Below are 24,750 nucleotides of genomic sequence, written 5' to 3'. Positions count from 1 at the left end.
GTGTGTGCAACAGATCAATAAACAAGCACTCACTTTTGCTACGAGCTGATTGTATGGAAAAATCCTGCGAGAAGGCTGGACTTGCCCATTTGCAGGGCAGCCACAAGCCTTGTAGATATTTTGACCCTCTGCTATTAATACGGGTCTTTGAGATCATGTTAGATGGAATATTTTTAACTCCCAAGCCTTGCCAAGACACACAGAATACTTGTAAGCATGGGCTGTATTAGGGAGAGAAGGCACAGCGGTTCACTTAATCTGCTGGGGACAGGTGCCGCCAGTTGAAGGAAAGATATTCATCACATTAGACGTCAAGGAAACCTAGAGCTCAACTGTTCACTAGGCCAAGCTCCCTTAAATACTTAAAAGATTGTTTTACTGATCTCCTAAGGATGAGGATCTAAGATGAGAGGCTGCCTTGTTTAGATGAGGAGGGAAGGCACAACAGATTTTTTTAAAATCCTTTTTTAATTAGGTTTTTTTTTAAGAAAAACATGAAAGCATTGAAGATTATCCTTTTAAAAAAACTGCCCAACATAATGGGTTTGAAGATGGTTTCCCTTCCTTTCTTGCTTTCAGAGCTTTTCCTAACTACTCTAGAGTTACAGCAAACTTTTCCCTTAAGTGTAATCATATTGGCCTTGCTAATAGCCTGTTAAAAGAAACTTCAAGGTTTGGCGTTGTTCCATGACAGCTGTAGACTCTACCTCAATGAGGCCTGGGCAGCAAAACAACAACAACAACAACAACAACAACAACAACAACAACAACCCCTTTGGTTTCCTTTGTACCTGTAATCCCCTCCTAACATATCTACGTGATGAAAACTGTACATTTAAAGCCATATCATACAGTCTTAAACAGTCATGGGTTACCCCAAAGAATCCTGGGAACTGTAGTTGGTTAAAAGTGTTGAGAGCTGCTGGGAGACCCCCTGTTCCCACAGAGCTGCAAGCCCCAGCATTCCCTGTGATTGATTGTTTAAACCACTCAGTGCTAGTTTCCCTACAGCACCTCCTATGTTGCTGCAGAGAATTATTCAACCCAGGCTTTCAATGTTTGCTAAAGACCCATATGTTCACTCAGGCATTTGAGGGCTGTTAATACAGAGCTGAGCTAGTCTACTGTGGATCGTGATGTATTTTGATGTGTTTATTTTATCAGCATTGTAACGTATTGTTGCGAACTGCCCAGGTATTACCGCTGAAGGTACATAAATACATTAAAATAAACAAACGTAACAGCAATAACCTTTTGCGACTGCTCATGAAGCAAAGACAAAGGTACACAATGCAAAAGCATGAGGTCGAAGGATGTTGCTAGTGAGCCATCCAAGTTTGTCTCAATGCCAAAAGCCCTAGAGCGGATATTTCCAGTTCTTCAGGCATGGAAAATGGTGGTATAGGCAACAGAACAACACCCAAGATAACCGCTGTGATAAAGATCCTAATTTATCTACACCATTTCTAATCAAGCAATCTGCAACTCATTAAACTGGACACATTTCAGCAGCCACATATAGCAGCGCACAAAGGACTTCATAAGCCACCTGGCTTTGAACCATTCACAGTGTGAGAGATCAGTGCTTAGACTCATCTTGCCTACGTCCTCCAGGCGTTGTTAGACCACAGCTCCCACCACCAATGACCATTGGCCATCTGGACTGGGACTGGTGGAAGTTGGAGTCCAGCAACATATGGAAGGTCACAGGCTCTTCATTTCAGCCTACAAGGATCCAGTATTGCTGTCACACAGCAGCCATCCTTGCAGATCAAACAGTATCCCTTCATTCAGGGGATCTTGCTCCACAAAGTCTGCAACGGTTGTCTCTTGGTCCATCTTTTGGCCTTCTTTGAGTCTATCTCTGCTTTTGAGTCCCATCAAGGAAGCAAGCAAGCTCCAAGTTCACTGTTGGGTACCTCCTGTGAGATGGAAGAAGAGACATCTGGAGGCACTAGTCTTCTCTGTGCAGACTATCTATTTCTCTCCCTTTGACCTATCTGGGCAATCTTCTGATATGTGCCACTTTCCCTGGCTGGGCAACAGCAACCATGCTCTGCTGCTGACTGTGGCATACAGGTGCTACAGGCCACAGCTGAGTTAAGAAAGCTGAACGGCAGAGTGGAATTGTTGGCATCTGTCTGCCTTGGGAGATGGAGCAGTGCACCTCTGGAGGTGAAAAACTGCTGGAAGGTTACAGCGCCTGCTGTGGCTGTAGAGACCAATATGCAAGAGACATGTTTTGTTGCAGCTGGGGCAGATGAAGGCATTTTGTTGTGGAGTGGCGTCCAGAGTGAAGTGAGACATGACTATGACAATTGCTTCAGGATCCGATCAAGCACCTGACAGAGAGCTTACACATTGTGCAGGTCTGATGGAACTAATCTCAGTAGCACGTTCAGTGGTATCTCATCTGCTTGCATAATCCCACCCATCCAAAACTACTTTTCTTTCAAGAAGGATTCAAACCAGTAACAAAGCACATCCCTTTAGACTAAGCTTGTAAACAGTCACGTATCTAGTCTCCAACTAACTGGGCAGGGAAGCTTTCCAAAAGCTAATGCTGTATATAAGACAGTTACAAATCTTGGTGGGCAGCTGGACTAATAGCTTTTGCAATTCTGCTTTCGAGTAATATGTGAATGAATTCATTTAGTACTCCTTCTCTGCCATTAGAAAACCTGATCTTTATGAAGGGATGGGGAACACACCAAAACTAATAATCAGAATACCAGGAAAATGTTCCTAAAGAGTCCCAATGGAAAATAAGAGTCCACACAAGCTCCTGCTAGTTAGAGCAACCTAAAAGTGAGGATGCTGAACAATTTTGTTTGGCTTTTTAAAAAAGTCAACTGACCTGATTCACACTTCCCAAACTAATGCATCGATCAGAAAGCAGTTAGCGTTCAGGATTTTACACTGCTCTGAATTTGCAGTCTTGGGTTTTTTAAAAAAGCACCAAAATGCATATATAGAAATGTGTGTTTTAATGCATAAAGCAGGTTAAAATGCATACACAAATGCATATTTTTGGAGAAAACATATGTCTTTTGTGGAAAATGCATCCAAAGATAATGCAGATCCCCATGTTTTTTAAAAGAAAATTGTAGATGGATGCAAAAATAAGAGAGCAGTTTTATGAATGAACTCATGCAAAACTGACACAGGCTGGAAATAGACTTATCTGCCTGTCATTACCTTAAAGTGAATGGGGCGTGAATCGAGGACAAGCTAGAAGGATCGCAGCTTTAGTTTTAAAAGGAAAGAGCCAGAATTCCTGCCAACATCAACTGCAATGAAAGATTAAACCGTGGCACCTTCCAGACATGCACTTCCTGCTCGAGTATCCCTGTCTGCTGTACATCACCGAGACACATTTATAAGGGCTCAGCAACGAGCTCTAAATATTACAGAGGATTTACTGATAGCCCTGCCTTCCAGCTGCTCCATATCAGATGAAATGCAAAGGATTTTTTTTATAGAGCAGGCCTTCCACTAACTTTCAAGAAGCAATTGCCTTGACTCATGCAATGGGCACGCAACCCTGCAGAGAGATGTCAAGTGTCACTTTTATTTGCTCTAGGTTTAATATTTGAGTCACCCTTTCAAATCAAAGATTACCTAGATTTCCTGTTTCTCCTTGTCGGGCACTGTTGTCACATCTGGCGCCATTTCTTAAAATACATCCTGTAAACTCATTAAACAAAAAGCTGCCTTTACATAATGTTGGCACTTGCATGGTTTTAATAATAGACAAAGCTGCCTAACAGAACAGAGGTCTATTGGTGACCACATGAGAAACGGTGAGTACAGTGGTACCTCAGGTTAAGTACTTAATTCATTCCGGAGGTCCGTTCTTAACCTGAAACTGTTCTTAACCTGAAGCACCTCTTTAGCTAATGGGGCCTCCTGCTGCCGCTGCACCGCCGGAGCACGATTTCTGTTCTCATCCTGAAGCAAAGTTCTTAACCTGAGGTACTATTTCTGGGTTAGCGGAGTCTGTAACCTGAAGCCTATGTAACCCGAGGTACCACTGTATCACATTTTGTAGCCCCCGTGCACAAGAATTTAGGTTGCTTAAAGCTTTTACACTTTCACCAGAGACCACCAATTAATAAACTCTAACTTTAGTTGATTAGCCAAATAAATAAGCCAAATAAAGCCTGCAAGCTTACTAGCAACCAATCAGGGATTCTTCATTTACCATTTTCTCAGAATCCATCAGTGCTGGATTCTTCTTGTGTCACAGTATGGAAGAGAAGGAACTTCTCCTAGTATGCGGTGTCAGGGACTATATGGGACCACTTCAATGAGGGACAAATATCCAAGCTGACCAAAAGTTGGCTCAGCTACTGGTCCTAAGCAAGACAGAAGATTGAGTCCTACAGACTCAACTCGTTCTATTATCTGTTATCTACAGGGGATAATAGAACGAGTTGAGTCTGTAGGACTCAAGCTTCTGTCTTGCTTAGGACCAGTAGCTGACAATCTATACAGAATTTAAAAAGATGTTTAGGTTTATCTTTCCAAAAAAAGAGAACTTTTTATTAGGTATAACAAAGGGTGAAATCTCCAAGAAGGTACTCTGCCTATTTCTATGCGACCACAGTGGCTAGAATAATCTATGCACAACAATGGAAGGACAAAGAAATCCCAACAAAAGAACAGTGGCAAGATCAGATAATAGAGTATGTGGGGTTAGTTACTATGACAGCAAACATAAGAAATTGAGATGAAATAAAAAAAATCCTTCCAGTAGCACCTTTAAGACCAACTAAGTTAGTTCTTGGTATGAGCTTTCGTGTGCAAGCACACTTCTTCAGATACCTTGCACACGAAAGCTCATACCAAGAACTAACTTAGTTGGTCTTAAAGGTGCTACTGGAAGGATTTTTTTTATTTTGACTATGGCTGACCAACACGGCTACCTATCTGTAAATTGAGATGAGACACTGATAAGGGAGGAGTGGGAACATTTTGGAGGGTATCTAAAGAGGTACAATAGTCAAATAAACCTCCAAGTAGGGTTTGATTTGTGAACAGCAGTTAATAACAACTAGGAATAGTATAGAATGAAACTGGATGGAATAAAAGGATATGTAGCACAACTAGCAGGATCAAATAAGATGCCATGGATGGGTGGACTGGGAAGTCTTGAGATATGAGTTGATCAAAGGCAATTGTAAGATGTATATATATAATGTTGGAAAATGTATAAATAAAAAATAGATAATCTCATCATCACTGGTGGTAGAAAAAAAGGAGATTTCACCCCTCCCATTCCAAGAATCTGCTGATGTTCTCTGCTGATTCTCCAGAGATGAGGGGGGCGGTTTCTGCTCACTACTTATTCCGCTCCAGCCTCGCATCAAAGAGAGAGACTGAGTGTTAGAGAGAGAGTGTGTGTTATCTCTGTATAGATAAGGTTGCTGCTAAGAGCAGCTGCAGACACTCAGTGCAGTTCAGCTTCTCCATTTAGCTCTGTATATAGTTTGTATGATAGTTGTAGATAGAATAAAAGTAGTTATTCTACAGAGCTGTTCTCCGGTAGTTTATGCTCTGCTATACTCTGCTGTGCAACGACTGTCTTCGGGAGTGAATCTGGTGCTCACAACTCTGAGTTGTGAATCCACAGCACTTTGACCTGTTCCTGTGCAAAAGGTGGTCTCTGGAAGTGCTACCCCAGGTCGCCTGGCCCAGTTGGGGCTGAAGTGGATGAGTCCAGTCGGTGGCACTGGCTCAAGGGCGATGCTGACATATATATAATGTTGGAAAATGTATAAATAAAAAATAGATAATCCCATTATCACTGGTGGTAGGAAAAAAAACCAGACTAACTGAGGCTTTATCTATTTTTTGAGGGTCAAAGTCCACCACGTTCAGGTACCTTCCCTATCCCAAAACTAAACAGCCAAAGGAAACAGTTTTGAAACAAATGCCTCAAGATATTTTTGACCCACCTTGTTGCTTATAGGGGAGGTATCCATTCCGCCAAAACTCCTTTGCCCAGATGGAGGCACTTGGTAGACATCTTGGCCCTGAAAACCATGGCCGGTGGGTACCTGGTAGATCCCCTGGCTGTGGTAAGAAGGAGGCACTTGGTAGACCGGATCCCGAGGAGAAGCATGAGCACTAGGTACTTGGTAGATCTTTGGCTGGTTAAAGGGTTGGTGTACAGATCCCGAATTGGCCATGTCTTGGTTAGAGGGACTCTCCTGCACAGGGCCGATGAGAAGTTTCACACGGTTGCCCGGGACAATGCCTTGCCGCCCGTGTAAGGAGCAAAGCCACCATCCTTCCAGCCCTTCCGTGTTCTGTTCTATCACGGTCAAAATGTCTCCTTTGCGGAAAGCCAGCTCCTCTGCACATTCTGGAACATTATCGTAGAGAGCTCTTGCCATAAGATTCTGCAGAGAAAACAGAGGAGAGAACTTCAGCACAACATATTCCATCTCAGACACACTCAGGTTCTTTAAAGAAGTAAGAATGCTTGGTGCAAGTAAGGGGGGGTCATTGCACAAATGCGGCATTAAAAACACAATGACAGCAGCCATGGACATTGTCACACCTGAAGCCAAAAGTCAAAATGGCAGCCTTCACTCCCCCATCACTTTCAATTGCCTCATATCCTTAAAAAACAGAGAGAAAGAAGTTGGGGTACAATAAGAGTATAGGCTTCTTTATGGCAGGCTGGGGAACCTTTGGGCTTCCAGACCTCATTAGACTACAACTCCTATCATTCCTGATTATGATGGCTGGGGCTGATGAGAATTGAAGTCCAGTAACATCTGGAGAGACATGGATTTAGGGTGTAAAATCCCTGCTTTATGGTAAGAGTCAATTTGTCTAAATATACATAATCTTTTATATCCTCTGTGGGGGTGTGATGGGGCCCTGGAAGTTAGGAGTTAGGATTCCGGTCCTGAAATACCAGTTCAAATGCAGGCCAAAAAATCTCTGTTCTACATTTATAACCAAGGATTTCATCATGTGTATAGGTAAAGGTAAAGGGACCCCTGACCGTTAGGTCCAGTCGCAGATGACTCTGGGATTGCGCCGCTCATCTCACTTTACTGGCAGAGGGAGCCAGAATACAGCTTCCGGGTCATGTGGTCAGCATGACTAATCCACTTCTAGCGAACCAGAGCACTGCATGGAAACACCGTTTACCTTCCCGCCGGAGCGGTGCCTATTTATCTACTTGCACTTTGACGTGCTTTCGAACTGCTAGGTGGGCAGAAGCTGGGACCGAGCAACAGGAGCTCACCCCTTTGTGGGGATTCGAACCGCCGACCTTCTGATCGGCAAGCCCTAAGCTCAGTGGTTTAACCCACAGTGCCACCCGCGTCCCAGTAATGAAAGGAACTCTCTAGGCACCGCTGGTTCGAACCCAGGATCTCCTGTTTACTAGACAGGCACTTTAACCAGCTAAGCCATGGCGCCTATTCATCATTTGTAAAGGAGACCAGGAATCTGAATTTGCTAAACTGCAACCTCAGTCTGGTCTTGAAAAACCTTGAGAAAGGTATGCCTCTTTTGTGAAAATTTTCCTAGGGAACAATGAGGTTTGCTGCCTTTAAACTCAAGTATGAGAAGTGTTAAATCATGTGTTGAAAGGAATAAATGGAAGGTAAATCTCTACTACTTCATGTGGCATGCTGTAAATATTGCACAAAACTGCTAAGTTATTTAATAGCAATAAAAGGGATAAGCATGCTGGAATGAAACCCAGGTTCAAATGCTTGCTCAGTCAGTTTTGCCTCAACCTCAGTTTGCCTTCTAGAAAATGGAAACTATTAAAAAACTACTTCACTGGACTGTTGCAAGGGTTAGCATGCAAATGTCCTGGAAAAGGAAAATCTGGCAGCTTAACATCTGTTTGGACAACCTGCTGATGCCTCATTGCCAAGAGAGACTAAATTGCCGAGGAAGATGGGACAGGGCCTTTTCTGTGGTGATTCCTCCAACTATGGAACTCTTTCCTTGGGAATGAAGCAAAATGAAGCAAAGGGGAAACCACTCTCTCCTTAGGGAGTGGTTTCCACTTTGCTTCATTTTAAGTGGGCCGTTAAAACCTTTTTCTTTCTACATGGCTTTTGGATGATTTTAAAATGTAACTAATTCTGCTCTCTTTTTAAAAAAGTTTTGTTCTGTTTGTTTTAAAGATTTGAAAACATGCCACTAAAAAAGTATGTCCATGGTTCTGTACACACACACACCCTAATTGTAAAGATGCAGAATAGAGAAGCAGAGACACAACACTCTCTTGGCTACCCAGAAAGCCTTTGTACAAGCTGAGATTTAAAGCTTCATCTGTCAAAACCAAAACTAAGGTCCTTGCTATTGTTGGCATCCATCTACAGTGGTACCTCGGGTTAAGAACTTAATTCATTCTGGAGGTCCGTTCTTTACCTGAAACTGTTCTTAACCTGAGGTACCACTTTAGCTAATGGGGCCTCCTGCTGCCGCTGTAAGATTTCTGTTCTCATCCTGAAGCAAAGTTCTCAACCTGAGGTACTATTTCTGGGTTAGCAGAGTCTGTAACCTGAAGCGTCTGTAACCCGAGGTACCACTGTATCTCGAAACACAATGGAGTGTGCCTCCGGGGATGAAGTCAAACCACTGCATTAGCAGCACCAAAGTGACTTCCTTGGGGCACAAGCCTGGGCAGGGTGCATGGAGGTCCTGGTCTGCCTAGACAACAAGATGCCCTCCTGGCCTTGATGATGTGGTTCGAAGTAAAGCAAAGCAATACATCTGGCACCAGATTGGCTGCAGAGTTGCTGAAAAGGGGCATACAAGATTTGTATTCCTGAGCCTTTTCTTCTTCCAAAGATGTCCCGCAAGGCTGTGGAGGTTTAGGATCAGAGCTTTCCTTCTCCTAGATGGGCTACCTTCCCAGGTTGAAAGGCCCCCAGCAAGATTATCTTGATAGCCCTGCAGCCCCACTGCTTCCTGAGCCACCATGGGATTAAGAGACACCCCTAGATCCTACAGAAAGGGCCGCAATGTGGCTTGTCCATGCCAGCCTCATGTTTCAGGAGCATGGGTTAACCCTGCCATGGGGAGGAGCTTTGGACCGGGTTCTCCCTGCATGGTCTCAGGCTTCTCAGGAAGGAGCTGTGCACCGCTGAAGGTTCCCATCCCACCAGAGTAATGCGAGCACTGGGCCGAACTCTGCATCCACCATTACAGAGCGGCACCCCAGCTCTGCATATAGCTCTGCAACTTCATAACATGAGCCAACCCATACCTCTTTTTTAAAATATGCCGTTTCCATTCACAGACAAAACATGCTTTGCCTGTCTCTCGCTCTCTTTCTTTCTGTATACATGGCTGTCTGGCACATTCGGTACTGAAGCTGTCAGCCAAACTAGGCAGTCAGTGGGAAGCAGACAAGCTGTATAGGCTGTCATTCTTGGACGCCTTCACAAAGGCCCAGAACGCTTTACTTCTTGGCTCACGTGGTCCTAAGCAAAGCACGCTGGCAGCCATTAGACTGCCCAGTCCTGTGCTCCAGAGGAGCCAGATAGCTATAGATGAATTGCAAGAGCTCTCTTCTCTCTGAGGAAAATGTATACGTAGTGCAAAAAACATAGACATAGCAATGAATGCTTATAGCCCATCCTAAACAAGCTGATGGTTGGTGGCTTCTGGAAAGTCATTTTAACAGCAGACAGTTTATACGAAGAAGAAAGCAGTTTTCCTTTTCGGAAAAAGCCAAACTTTGACAGCAGAAGATGAAGCTCCGGTCTCTCTCTCCCTGCCTCAAACACAAATCAGTACTAGTTTCTAACAGTACTAGAAGGATTTATTATTTACTCATTCAAACAAGGGCAGGGAGTGGATTTGCGAAGTAATTTTTTTAAAGTTCAATGTATCTTAAAACAAGGTACTACATGGTTGATTAGCATGCTGAATAAAGTCAAGTCAATCTGGTATGACTGTATGAGCCTCAAATATAGATTTATTTATTTATTTTTTAAAAACCCAACAACCTGCATTTCTGTTGCCTTTAATTAATAAGTATTCTTATTTGAAGGTGAAATTATGCTGATTTGATGGGGCAGGGGAGAGAAAGCTTGAGAGAGCACCACAAATAACAAAATACGTTCTAAGTAGGGCTGTCAGCTAATCAAGAGATATTTTAATCAGACTTTTCACTGATAACATAGCTACATTTAAATAAATTTGCATATTACCAAAATATCAACACAGGTGTCTTCTTGAGAAGGGTAAGAGGCTATGTTCAAGATTAAATGCTTTATTCACTATTGCAAGAACCAGAACCAAAGATAGTATAGAACAACTAAGTTGGTTTATCTTTACACTCATACTACTACTGATTAAAATATGTTCTCTCAACAAATGAAAACTGGCCGCCTTGGACTACTCAACAAAAGCTCAACTAATATGGTCAATTGAAGCTTGCCAGCCAAAAAATCCTAATTCTTTGTTATTGGGTTTATCAACAGGATACAAGGCAAAATGAATACAGAAGAATGAATCAACACAAATTAACAAAGATCATATCCAGCTTTGAGACAAACACATATGAACAAATAAAGATGCTATCATGTGAGTTAAACAGGACTGTATAAGCAGATAAAAATGTATTTAGCCAAATCTGTCTTTCCAAAAAGACTGGCGGACTAGGAAGATATGAGCCACGATTAATATGTGATAAAGGAACACCCAATTGCATAGAAGGTATCAGGTGAGAGCAGAGCCTGGGAAATCTGTTTCTCTAGGAGGGCTAGATATCACAGATGAGTGACCCCTGACAATCTGCCGTGCTGGCTAGAACAGATGGGAATTTCAGTCCAACATCATTTGGAAGGCAATTGCTTCCCCGCCCCTGTGCCAGGGGTATCTATTTACTCCTGTGTAGCAACCAAATTCACACCCGAAGCACAGATCTGCTCTATGATAACTGTCACTTGAAAACTTACCCAACTGTTGAAATCTTTCTCTTTTTCAAAGTTTTACCCTCGACCAGATGTATATATAGTACACCACTTTCTCCTGCCTGCGTTTTATGGGGAGGTGCTACAACTAGTTAAAGCACCAAGCCTAACTACTTTTGACTTATCCAAAACCTAACATGCCAGGTCTCTGATTTACAGCTGGGTGAACAGGAAGCAAACATTTAGTTTGAGTAGTCAAGCAGAACCATTCAGGTTTCCAGCTTTTAATTAGAACAAATGCACCGAAGACAGAAGGGGGGGGGGGGGGAATAAGACAAAATGTCAGTAATAATTTTGGGTGCCAGGAAAAAAGAACCATGAATGCCAATAAACAGGAATCAATAAGAGTCTTCCCTCTTTTCCTTTGACCAGGACTTGGCCAGTGAGCTAAAATGGCTTCACTTTGCTGGACTGGTTTACCAGGCATCACAAGCTGGGAGCCACTGTTCCCATGAAATGTTAAAGATGCTCAAAATTAATGCAAACATATATACTGGAACCTGAGCTTACCTTTTCCTCCTCCCTCCCCACTGCTTTTTCCTTGCCTGTCATACATTTTAGATTATAAACCTGAGGGCAGGGACTGTCTATACTTGTACACAGCTCCAGGAGCCTTTTATCCTGCTAAAGAACGGGGTAAATAAAGAAAGTTACAACAGTTTTTTTAAGTAAGCCCACAAGTTACTGGGCTGCAAATGTTATTAGCTTGCTAGGAGGCGAGTGGTCTGTGCTGTGCAGTTCTGTGTTGGGCATGGAGTGTGTAGGGGAGAGCCCCCTCCTCTGCAGCCAGAATGGAAATGCAGGATTGCTAGTCCTTTTAATAGACTACAAAGTGGACCGATGGAGATGGGAAGGGGTAGGGGTGCTCCCTTGCTGCCACCTTGCTGCAGCTTCTCACTAGCTATGAATAAAGAAAGACTTTACTGTATCTGCAGCTCGCATAGAAACTAAGACAACTAGTCAGGGATGGGGGATCCTGCCCGCTCACTCACCTGCATAGAATTCCTGGATACCTGTGGCAAGCAAGCTACATAAATACAAGAGTGACAGTTATTGGAAAAAAAACACTTTCCCTCCATTTCCTCAGAACTGTTAGCACTGATCAGTCACATGGCAAGTTATTTTGCATCATTCTGTGTGGGGCTCCCATCCTTTGAAGCCTCTGTTTCTTTTGATGTTTAGGTTGCTACAATATACAATACAGGAAGATGCCTTATACAGTGGTACCTCGGGTTAAGAACTTAATTCGTTCCGGAGGTCCGTTCTTAACCTGAAACTGTTCTTAACCTGAAGCACCACTTTAGCTAATGGGGCCTCCCGCTGCTGCCGCCGCTGCACAATTTCTGTTCTCATCCTGAAGCAAAGTTCTTAACCCGAGGTACTATTTCTGGGTTAGCAGAGTCTGTAACCTGAAGCGTCTGTAACCTGAGGTACCAGTGTACTGAGTCAGGGCACTGTTCAAGCTAGATCAGTGCTGTTGACACTGGCCAGCAGCAGGTCCTCCCAGCCTTACCTGGCGAGGCCAAGGATTGAATCGGGGACCACAAAGCAGATGCTCTAACCACTGCACTGCAGCTCTCTTCCAGCATACTCCTCCATGAAACGACACCATGATGTGGGTTGTTAGGCCACAAAAGTAGCTATATAAAAACAGGAGCCTGCTATTTTTTTTAATTACTCATTAAAATAAAAATCAGGGCAAGGAGATGAAAGAAACATTCAAGAAGGATATGAAGTGACAGCTTTAAAATGCCAAAGGAAAAGAGGCCAGGCAGAGGCAGGGGTGGGAACGCAGGGAGTATTCCATCCGGCCTCATAAAGTAAACAGGGCGAATGACGTCCATTGCAAGACAGTGGTAGGTGGGTGGGTGCGCAGCCATGGAGCAAACAGAGAGATGATAACTAATGCAGCACCATGAGATTGTGTACAATGGCTTCTTTAAAGGCTAACAAAACTGGCCACAAAAAACCCAAAAAAACCTAGCACCCTTAGTCTGCCTCTCCCCCAGACAACAATTATTCATCAGAAAACAACTTCAGCATCCATTCTTTCACCAGAATCTTTTTGTCATAGCAGGAGGCGGGGGAAAGGCTCCCAGGCACGTACACTTGTGTACATTGAGCTATCATATACCAGAATGATTAACTTTTCTTTCTCTGCCCCCGCCTCCCCAACTACTGCCACCTACGTACACAGAGAGTTTATTATTATAGCTACCAAGGAAACTATCACCTCTGAGTAAAGGAGAAATGCCTGCTCGTTTCTATTAGGAGCCGTTTCTAAACTACCCTAAACAGGTCATCCAATTATCTCACTCATGTTTAGACAGTAACAGGAAAAAGGAGGGAGGAGCAGTAAGAGCTCAAACAAAAAAAGGATGATGTAAGCCTCTCAAGCAGAAGCTTAAGCAAGTGACTAATTTCCCAAGATTATTATTAATAATAAAAATTTAAAGGCAGAAGGAATGGTCTGTCTCTAATACCGTTTGCCTCCCTTTCTCCATATGCATGGCTTTAAGTCCAAAGGAATTGGCAGTCTGAGGGCCGCAGTCCTTTCATGAGTAACCTGCTAGGGGCCAGTGACGATAGCAGCAGATATGACTCTTTGCTTTGTAAAATGGTGACATTCCAGCCACACAAAACCCAGTTGTTTTCTAAACACACACACACTGCCCAAGTTCCTCAGAGTGCTGCACAGTGGTACCTCGGGTCACATATGCTTCAGGTTACATACGCTTCAGGTTACAGACTCCGCTAACCCAGAAACAGTACCTCAGGTTAAGAACTTTGCTTCAGGATGAGAACAGAAATCGTGCTCCGGCGGCCCGACGGCAGCAGGAGACCCTATTAGCTAAAGTGGTGCTTCAGGTTAAGAACAGTTTCAGGTTAAGAACGGACCTCCAGAACGAATTAAGTTCTTAACCCGAGGTACCACTGTATGTAGTTTTCTCTCCTCATTTCATCCTCACAACCACCCTGTGAGGTAGGCTAGGCATAGAGAGAATGAGTTGCATAGTATCCCCTAATGAACTTGAAGAATTGAGGTCTGATTCTCAACATGGCAAATAAGAACAACCTCTTGGGTGAGCCAGCAAGAAAGCTTTAATAAGTTAAGAGAGTTCCTCCCACCAGTGCGCCACCGGCCCATTAAACCTTGTGAGCTAGTAACTTGCGTGGACTTGACACAGAAAGGAGGAGGCAAAAACGCCCCAAGTCATAAAGCAGGGACAGGGTATCAACAGAGAGAAGCACATGCAGTGTTGTGGAGGCTGACAATGGACATCTCTAGTCGGGAATCTGGCAGGCAGTTCTGTGTCGGTTCTTTTTTATCTTCCGCTTCCCTCATCCCCCATCCCTGGAATAAAGTGCCTATTGTATTGTACTGTCAAGGAGGAAAACTACTGAAGCATTGTGTGTCACAAATCTGTGGAAAGCAGGAGATTCTGTGAGAACCAGAGCTGTGCAGATCCCGCCACAGATAGAAACATTATGGCTTTAGAGTCTTTTGATTTTTGTTTGTTTGCTTAAAGGATGCAGACATTGTTCTCTTCTGGTGCTCTCTGACCGCTTTAAAAACTCATGCAAGCATCATGGTAGCAGCTTAAAAGCACTGGACTGGGAGATCAGGGTTCAAATCCCTGCTGAACCATGAAGCTCACTAGGTGACCTTAGGCCAGTCACTGTCTCTTAACCTAACCTACCTCCCCTTCTGTCGACAGAGAGGAAGTCCACAGGATCCTATGAACCCCTTCATCTGCCATTTGTGGGAGTTGAGGATTGTTCCTTGAGCTGCCTTAGTCACAGAAATATTAAACAGGGTGGTTATTATACAAGAGGGTTATGGGATGGGCTTCCAACCTGATGATTTTTTTATATATTTAAAGAAAATGAAACAGCTTCTAGAAAGTGGTTTGCCACAACAGTATTGAGATTAAGCTCACTTCCACATCAGAGTTTACTGTGAATTTAGTGCTACTCAAACATGAAAGTTTTTCACATTGTCCGCACAATATCGCACACATCAAAATGTCCCTCAATTTCCTGCCCCCTCCCTTGAAGCCAGATTTCTCAGTTCCGCATTTTACTTCAGTGGATTTTCCATGGAAATGGTAAATCCAGATTGAATTTGCAGATTGGGATGGCATTTTGATGAAGACAGTATCTGTGGACAGCGCAAAACAAACACCTTGTTTGAGCAGTGCCCTAAATCTCAATGTTGTTGCAGGATGGCATTTTGATCATGTACATGCTGAGCTAAAATTGCCTGCAGGAGCTGCACCAAGATAATCAATAAAAGGCTTTGCTGATGTGTCTTTACTTAGAGCTATGAGACACTTGCAAAGTACAAACCTAAGAAACCAGTGTGTTCGTCATTACTCTTGCAACCCTCAGGCAAAACACAACCATTATCACAGAAGGCCAAACGTTCCTATCAAGTACAAACCGTTCTCAAAGAGTTTCGTGAGGGGAGATCGGAGGGATCTCTTTGCAGAACACTTTGGCCAACAATAATTCCACCCGTGTGCTTTATTTGGCAGTAAGATATTCCACCCCCCACCCAAAAACTGGATGATGTGTTTTTAATGCAAATAAAGAGTGATGGCTTCCCAGCCTTGGCAGGAGCCATGAGAAGGTGCTGAGTTCTGAATGCCCGGCCACTTCATTCCTGTGCATCTCCAGGGCAGAGGCTGCCAGTCACTGAGCCCACTAGCCCTGCCAAGTTGTCTGGAAGCAGCAGAGTGTGGAAAAATGTTGGCCTGGGCAGGAGAAAAGCAAGTCTCTCAATTCACTCTTCCAGAGAGCTGCCTGCCTTTGTTTCACTCTACATTACAAAGCGGGAGGATCTGAATATGCAGTGGTGAAGTTTATCAGCCTCAAACAATAGAACTTTTTAAAAATGCACCCTCAACCATAATGCTCCCCCCCCCTTTTTTTAAAAGATTATTAAGGTCTTTTGCTTTAGGCGGGAAAATCATGCCAGTTGCATTTTCTCTTTTGGCACGGCAACTCAGATTCACTTCCAAGATGAACCAGGCAATGCCAGTCTAATTTTAAAGGTGTGGCAGGCATATAGCCAATAGGTTTATTAGGTTCCAGATGTTTCACTCACTCTTCAAGACTGTGATGCAGTCCAGGGATGACTGAGGGTTCATGAATGATCCTGCGAAAGCACGCCAACCCTTTTCTCTTACTCTAATTTATACTCTCTTTGCAGCAAAAAGATGGGGATCAGTTAGGAAACAAACAGATATTCTGGTTTCAGATATTCTGTATCTTTACTGCAGAAGGAACTGGTGACAAGAGCCTGCTGCTGCTGATCCTGTAAGACTCCAGACTTAATATTCTTACAGATGGTCACCTCACAGAATCACAGAATTTTAGACTTGGAAGGTACCATGGCGGTCATCTAGCAATGCAGGAATCTTTTGCCCAATGTGGGGCTCCAATCCATGACCCTGATATTAAGCAATCCATTTACATTAGATGGCATTACTTCACTTGCTTCAGAATGTGGCAATCCCTGTAGCAGCACCTTTATCCCATCACATGGGATGGAGAAACCATGCAAGACTGCCTTGGCCTCTTTCAAATATGGAGCTTACCACACTTGGAAATGCAATTTCATGGATGCACCTGTGGCAAGCCATGCCCGTGGAATATCCCTCCTCCTCTGGTCCCCCAAAGAGAAGCCACACTGGGAAGGTTGACCTTGCCATGGCAGCACAAGAGAAGCACTGCATACAAGCAGCTTGTCACATGGAGCCCACGCAAAGAAGTGCCACCACCCTGAAAGAATCAGGACGTTACGTGTGCAAACACTCAGGGCCAGATTTAACTAAGCCAGCATGCTGGTGGATGTCAATACAAGGGATTCTACTAGTGCAATGGGGCTTCTCCTCTCCTCCCCCCGTTTGCCCCCTGTGCCAACCCGCTCAGATTGCCTCTGGGGGGTGAGGAGAACCCCCAGAACAGCACATGGCAAGAGGAGAGGGGCTTCATTCCACCTGGCAAGCAGAAATGTTTGCCCTGATGGGAAGAGCGGAAGAGTGCATTGCTGAATTCCTCCCTTGGAATTTTATGGCTGTCCCTTCCAGCAGACCATATGAACGCTCACCAAGGATCTTCGTTCTGAACAATGTCTATTAATTAACAACACATGCTAAGTGGTGCTAGTCTGGGTGAAGGTTGGGCTCTTGGCTTGTTTGTGTGCCTACAGGATTGTTATTCATTTAAAAGGCCTGTGAACAAGCTTTACAAAACCCAAAACAGATTTCAGGGTGGAGTTGGATTTCATTTTTGTTGCTTGCTTTCTCACACTGCTCTCTCTCTCTCTCTCACACACACACACACACACCAGCACATTCTACCCTGATCCTCACGCACATCTGAATGTACACATACTCAGAAATCCCAGGTCCCTATCAGAATATGCCCAAAGGTTGTGGCACAAGAGAAACAATATTGTAATATCTAAAACACTATGCTTTTACCTGGGCTACCAAGTGCTGATAGGAGATGTCTGCTCTGTTGCTTTGCTTTTGGCACACTATCCTCTGGCTTAGGTAGGTTAGTGTGCCAAAGGGCCGATGATCCTGCTGCAGACTTGAGGAATTTATGAGATCACCAGCCGACTGATTCTATGCAGCCTTGCTGTGAAGGAGGTGTAAGCTCATAAAGGCACATGACGGACAGCGACCAGGGAGCAACACACATTAGTACAACTCCAGATGAAGCAGTTATCGCAAGCAGGAGAGAGGCAACCAAGCTACCATATCACATTTCCAGAACTCCATGGGGCGCTCATTTCTTTTCCAGTGGAACATTAGCAGTGACGTGCCCTTACATATCCTTTGAAAGAGACAGACCCCACCCTCTGCCTCCCAGCTCAGACTAGCCAAGTGTTTGGAAACTCTACAAAGTCAGAGGATTTTGGTCATATATATATTTAACCCCCCTCCCTCACCCTTTTCCTATAGAGCTATCTATTTTAAAATAATTCTTAAACTGGAAGGGGGCTTCCTTTTAAAGACCACACCATCATTTCTGTGCACAAAGAAGGAAAACTACGAAACCAAAGGGATGGAAGCAGAAGGCAGAGAACCAAGCAAAGCAAGGATTATCTCACTAGGATTTAAATACTACCATGCCAAAAACCCAGACATGTGTGGTGGAAAAGCTAACTTCATTCCCTTTGGCAAACCAGGAAATTCCTTGTGAAAGGAGACAGGCTGTTGGGTGCTAAGAGGCAAAAAGCTGAGTGGGGGGGGGTGTGGGCATGAGAGAAACAAAAGAGGTAAGAACCCACTGAAATCTGCTGTGGTTGAAACTGCCCACACTCTGTATTTTTCCCCACATAAGCAATCTAGAATAAAATTCCCATAACATATTGGGGGTGGGAGAACCAATAGCTACTCCATAACAGTACTCAATAGCTTGGCTCAGGTTGGCAGGGTCAGGGTTTTTGTATTAATTCCAACTTGGGTCCGTGATATCTCAGGGGCTGCTTGATCTCTTATATCCCTGCCTGATCAATGAAATCTTCAGGAGAGCTACTGTTAGTGGTTACCTGGGCTCAGATGCATGACTTCTATCTACCAGGAGTCATATCCATTAATTTCAATGGATAATAATAATAATAAATTTTATTTATATCCCGCCCTCCCCAGCCGAAGCCGGGCTCAGGGCGGCTAACAACACTAAAATAGTGCAACATTATAAAAATTAATTAAAATCAAAATTGATGGCAACCATAAACTAAAGTTTTGTAAAGATTGCCAAATGGGGGGAGTCAGGCTGCGCCCTGGCCAAAGGCCTGGTGGAACAGCTCTGTGTTTCAGGCCCTGCGGAAAGATGTCAAGTCCTGCAGGGCCCTTGTGTCCTGTGACAGAGCGTTCCACCAGGTTGGAGCCGCAGCCGAAAAAGCCCTGGCTCTAGTTGAGGCCAGCCTAACCTCTCTGTGGCCTGGGACCTTCAAGATGTTTTTATTTGAAGACCGTAAGTTCCTCTGTGGGGCATACCAGGAGATACCTTGGATCTGCTCCAAGTATGACTAATGATGGATCCAATACATTGCTTTAAAACAGTGGTGTCCTAACTTTTTTCAAAGAGGCCAGATTTGATGAAGTGAAGGGCCATGAGGGCCGACCAGAGTTACTGACCTTTTTTTAGGGTTGTAGTTGTTGGGGTTTTTTTAGGATTTTACCCCAGGAAATAAACCGCCACAGGGGCCAGATTAAACCAACCGGTGGACTGGATTAGGCCCCCCCAAACGGACTTTGGACAGTGCAAGAGAGATGGGAGGCATAATTTGGACCTGAACTTTTAACATGTAAATATGTTATCCGGCATCGTAGTACTCAATGCTATAAAGAAGTCTGATCAGACCAAAGCCGAACAAACCATAGGGAAGCCCATTCTCATCCCCATTATGCCTGTGAAATGTAATTACTTAAGACTGGACTACTTTAAATGGAAGGAGCTTCCACACAACTTTTAAACTAGAATGGAAAACCTCCACCTACTAGAGCTGGGTTGAGAGTAGGATCCTTCAGTATAGTCTTGTTAAGAGTAGCAATATGTGAAAACTCCACAGTCATTTTAACTCTATAAAGAATTAGCTGGTGGTAACAATGAAGGCACAAACCCAGACTCTACTATTACAAATTACAATGCCAAATACTTTTTCTACATACACAGTTTGTTTGAACCTGTAGATTAAACATCAATTCTCCATGGTTCTTAAAAAAATAATAATGAAGAGAGCTAGATGGCATTCAGTGGGAAACAAGACTTTATTCCCACGATTTTTAAGCATTCCTCAAAGGCTATTGTCTCTGTACATGTCACAGGGTTTCCCGCTGAAATTTCAACTTCCTAGTCAATGGGGCACATCTTAAGAAGGGCCTCTTAATATGCCAGCTACATTCATGCAGACTAAATCCATTCTTAGTTCTCCCCTTCTTTTGGAGCATACTAATCCGGCCTGGTTGTATGAATGAATGAATGAATGAATGGGTGTAAAAACACAAACTTCAAACAGCAGGAGTTGGCCTTGTCCCCTTTGAGACTAAAAAGTTGGGTCATTTTCACCAACCGTACAGAAACTATATTTCTCAACTGAAATGTTTCTTCTCATTTTTAATTATTTTCCTTAGGGCAAAGAATAAACACTTTAAAATGGACAAGAATTTCCACTATTATTCAGAATAAAGAAGCGGAAAGAAAATAGTTGTTTTAAAAGAACAGTATGAGCTGTCAGAGACAAACTGGCCCAAGGTAAATGACATCACATTTTGGCTTAGAGGACGCATAAATCTAGATTTTTGTAACTGGCAGAAATTGTTCTGTATGATACACATAATGTTCTCTCTGCTGATTGGCAGATTACCTGTGCTGTAACAGAAGCCTCTCCTTATTACCAGAACAATTCATTGATGCATTTAAATACTTCACTTTGTAAGTCTGATCTTCTTTATACTGTGGGGCTTACCAAAACTTTAATATCTATATCCTCCCATCCCTGCTGTCTTGCTCTGATCCAACTAAGGAGATCCACATGCATCTCACTGAAAGCAACGCAGAACAGATATGTGGCCCCTGCGTATATGAATGAGCATCTGCACAACTGAACCAGCAAGTGATGCAAACACATATTTTTGAACAGTGGTCTCCTTACTTGGGTCAGGGAACCTGGCTGCATGGAGTCAGCTCCACCGACAGCCACTGAAGCCTGCCTGCTCGAGCCATGAAATATCTTGTTTGAATCCTGTAAGAGAATTGGGCTCAGAGGTACAAATACCTAACCATCCCTCCCTTTACGAGGAAACCCAAGTGACTGTGTAGGGCTTTCTCCTGCCAACATTCAGCGACAGCAGCAATTCTGTAAGCTCTTGGTCCTTACCAGTTTTTCGAGAACTTGGGGTATTTTCCTCCCCAAGAAGCCAAGATTTTCTTGCATATCTCAGGGGTCTCCTAGGTATGCAGAAACTCACTCCAATTCTCTCACTGAGCGTGTTTAGCTGTACATGGGACATCTAGGGGACTAACAGAAGGAGCAATACATATTGCTGAATTCCAGCTAATCTGTGATTCAGCAGCAGATTCCCACTCCCGCTTAGCTGGATTCAAAAATGAATCAGAACAAAGAATTATGAGACTCTGGTTCTGCTTAGTTCTTAAAAGTTCCCACACATACAGTGCATACAGTGTCTCCCGTTTCATGGACAGATAAACATGGTCTCTGGGCAGCTTAGTTAGCATCATTGTCTTAAGATGGCAACCAACACAATTCTCTGCAAAACACCACTGGCTCTGTTGCCACCAACACTGTCCTTCTGGGTAGCAAATTCTACCCAGTTCTAGGTCAGTTTATATGTCCATTCTTAGCACAATTCTGAAAATGTAACAGCCAACGCTTATTACAAGATTACACAAGGTGGTGTGGGTTTGCAAAGCCTGAATCATGCAGAAAGTCATGCTAGATAAGGGGAGGAGAACCTGTGTGGACCTCCAGACTCCAACCCCCATCAGCCCCAGCCAGATGGTCAATGGTCAGGGGTGGTGAGAATTCTAGCCAAGAAACATCTCAAGGGCTATATAGATGATGCCAACTGTTGCCTTCTGCCTGAAACACTCATTAACGCAGATAACTTTGGAGTGTCCAGCTTGGGTGTGAGAGAACGAAGTTCAGATCTTTGCTCTGAAATGAGGCTCTCGGAAGACAAGGCAAATCCCTATCACTTTCTTACCCAATTTGCCTCATGTGATTGCTTTATTGTGAGGCTAAAGTACAGCTGCTCTCTGAGATCCTTGGGACTGAAATGAATCAAACAGATCTGTTTAAATAGCAAAACTCTCACTAGAAAAGGCAGTTTCCACTATAATGCCAGCTGATAATCCAAAAGGGGGGAAGCAACAAACATTTTCAAAACGTGCAGCCAAAATGCACAGAACTATAGTTGCTATGGAGTGGTAATTTCTGGTTCAGGCAGTGTACTTCTAGACATGCCTACACAGAAGGAAGTCCTACTGAGTTAAGTGAGACTGACTCCTATGTACACGATTGCAGCCTTAATGTAAAATAAAAAATGAACGTCTCAAACAAAAACAATTCATTAATAGTGTAGTTGAAAGTGCCTACAGTTCCTCATGTAACCTTCATGAAAATAATAGCTCCTTTTTTAGACAAAGCTCCCTTCATTGTTCTCCAGGGCATCCAGATAAATGAGGATGTCCTGAAATTGTAATTTAAAATGTCCCACAGAATCTCTTTCGTTTGCATTTGTTCTCTTCACTCATGCTAAAATAGACTTCCCATAACATGCAGTGCATTCATCTTGCATCCACTTCATCAGGATGCAAGACTGTAACAGGAGACGGATAGCGTGCTGTATTTACAACAGACTACAAACAGTGACCAAGAGTGTCATTAATTATCTTTCCTCTCTTTGAGTCAATGCTAATGCAAAATAATATGTAGAGCCTTTAAAGTATCGGGTGACTATAGCTGCCTAAAGGCTGCTAGTTACCCATGCCTTGTGAAGTCAGAGGAATCTCTTTTATTAGTATTAAGATTTTACTGATCTCATTTACCACACTTTGTGCCGTGACATTCAGAGGGGAATTTCAGGAATAAACACAACTGCGGGGTTTGGGTCAGCAAAGTACATGCCACCACCCCTTTTTTTACATAGCTTAATGCTCCAGGTCTTTCATTGCCTTGGTTACAGACAGCAAGCACTTATGGTTAGAAATACAGTAATCCTTCCCAGAGATACTGTTGTGTTTGCCTTGGCATGCCGACATTGTATTTACGACTCTGCTGCAGCCCAAATCGAAGGCCTCGCAGACCAATTTGCTCAGCTTTCTCCCTTTCCTACCAAGTATCTAAAAATAGATGATCAATAACTCAAGCTTTCTGCAGCAGCAACACATGCCCAACCCCTGCCTTGCATATTGTGAACTACCCACCATTTCCCTAGGTTTGCTTCAGATGATCAGATAGCTAGCAAACCCCAGTGAACTGTAGGTAGGCGAGCCAAGTTCACTTGTACAGGGCTGTAAAAAGGTATGCAGGATCACCAGTGGATCCATGCACATTTCATCTTCCATATGTTCCTGTCCATGTAAAATCTGGAGGATAGAGTGACACTAAGCTACTTCTGCCCTGCAACTGGTGAATCAAGAAGAGATAGCTCAAGTGACATCATCATCGTTGTTGTTGTTGTTGTTGTTGTTGTTGTTGTTGTTGTTAGGAGGACTGCTGAAAATTGAGGGTCTTTAGCAACTTCTGAGCAACTCTTACTGTCGGTTTCTCCTAATATTTAGCTGAAATCCGCTTCCTTGCCATCGCACACCCGCTGGATTCAGTTCTACCCTCTGCCACAAGGGAAAGCAAGCCTGCTTCATCTTCTGCATGACAGCCCTTCAGATATTAGATGGCCATCATGTCTCTCCTTAACCTTCTCTTCTCCAGATTACAATCTACCCCACTTCTCCAACTCTTCCTCACAAGATGGACCACATCCCTCCAGCCTCTCTGGATGCAAGATTATATGTGCTCTCTGATTACTTTACCATAGGCTATGCCATGAGCATGGCCAAGGGGGGGGGGAGGGAGAAGGGAAGGGCAGCTGTCCCCCCAAGTCAATAAAAATACATGGCTAACTGAGGTTCTTCCCCCCGCAACAAAAATCCTGGCTACACCCATGGGTTACGCGCCATTGCCAGTAGAGCTGTGCCAGCATCTCTAAGGCAACAGAAGAGTTGTTCTATTGTGGCATCCTTCTAAAATGGCATATAGACACCCGTGGGAAATTTGCCGTTCAGGCCATTTTGTTTAAGCTGAGAAGCAGCTGTGGTCAGGGATGTGGGGGCCACACCCATAAACTGGCCCTCTGAGGCATTTCTCCTCAGCCAGTTTGCCATTTAAAGGAATTTGTGTGCAGGCCATTGAAGCTCAGGCTCTGCTGCCTTTCATTGGTTTCCTCCTCTGGCCAGACACTTTCTGGCAACTGCCCGTCCTGGTGGCTGCCTCTGTTTCTCGGAATGCAGAGCTCAGAGCCGCTTCCCAAGTTACAATTTTCTGCCCTGGGCCTCCACCCACAAGTCACTCCCATCAGAAAAAATTATAGGGAAGAGAGGACTTATTTGCCAAGGTCTATGCACATCAGACTTTGGCACACAAAGGGGCATGGGGGAAAGGCTTGGAGAAATGCACAGATATATTCCCAATGCTTCTGACAACTTGGGCCTTAACCAATGTGATGGCCTCTGAGGTGTTACAGCAAAGACCCTTTGTTGCCATGACAGAAGGAAGAGAGCTAGCTCTCGTTATTTTAATGGGATGGAATGCTCTTGGGAATGAAGCTCAAACATGGCAGGTGGTTCTCAACAAACCTGGAAGTTCATTCTCCGATGGTGCGACTAGGAAAATTTCCCCCCAGGGAACCTCAACTGTGGTACCCAACTCTTATTATGCCTCACAGCAGGCACGTCCAACATGTAGATCATGATCTATCAGTAGATCACTGGACATCTGTGGTAGATCACTGGCTCCCCCCAAAGAAGCCAAACAACTTTGGCTCCCAACAACTTCAACCTGAACCCCCAAAAATGGGGTAGATCACTGCCAGTTTTTAACTGTGAGAAGATTGCAGTCTCTTGGGAGTTGGCCACCCCTGCCTTACAGGATGGGTGGAGACTCTCAGGCCTGAAGGGGAACTGCATCCTTCCAGGCCTCTCTACCTGGCCCTAGAATACTCTCCAAATTTGGTTGGACTGT

The 24,750-nt window shown here is 43.9% G+C and overlaps 1 protein-coding gene and 1 long non-coding RNA gene across 3 annotated transcripts in view; one reads left to right on the top strand and one right to left on the bottom strand.

Moving 5' to 3' along the window:
• The window catches only part of NEDD9 (neural precursor cell expressed, developmentally down-regulated 9), a 69,951-nt gene that overhangs the window by 31,031 nt on the left and 14,170 nt on the right, over positions 1-24,750 (bottom strand). For both annotated transcript variants that reach the window (XM_081014744.1, XM_081014743.1), the window contains exon 2: positions 5,961-6,407. In XM_081014744.1, the coding sequence (XP_080870870.1) occupies positions 5,961-6,401 (441 nt within the window). In that variant the 5' untranslated portion in view covers positions 6,402-6,407. The remainder of the gene's footprint in view (positions 1-5,960; positions 6,408-24,750) is intronic.
• On the top strand, positions 6,513-20,172 carry LOC308482179. The gene is made up of 3 exons (XR_013989120.1): positions 6,513-6,830; positions 10,476-10,578; positions 20,123-20,172. It is a non-coding gene; the product is annotated as an uncharacterized lncRNA (long non-coding RNA).

This window comes from Podarcis pityusensis (assembly GCF_964106645.2).
Source record: "Podarcis pityusensis genome assembly, chromosome: 7".
NCBI classification, from domain to species: Eukaryota; Metazoa; Chordata; class Lepidosauria; order Squamata; family Lacertidae; genus Podarcis; species Podarcis pityusensis.
This window is presented reverse-complemented; position numbering and strand designations above follow the sequence as displayed.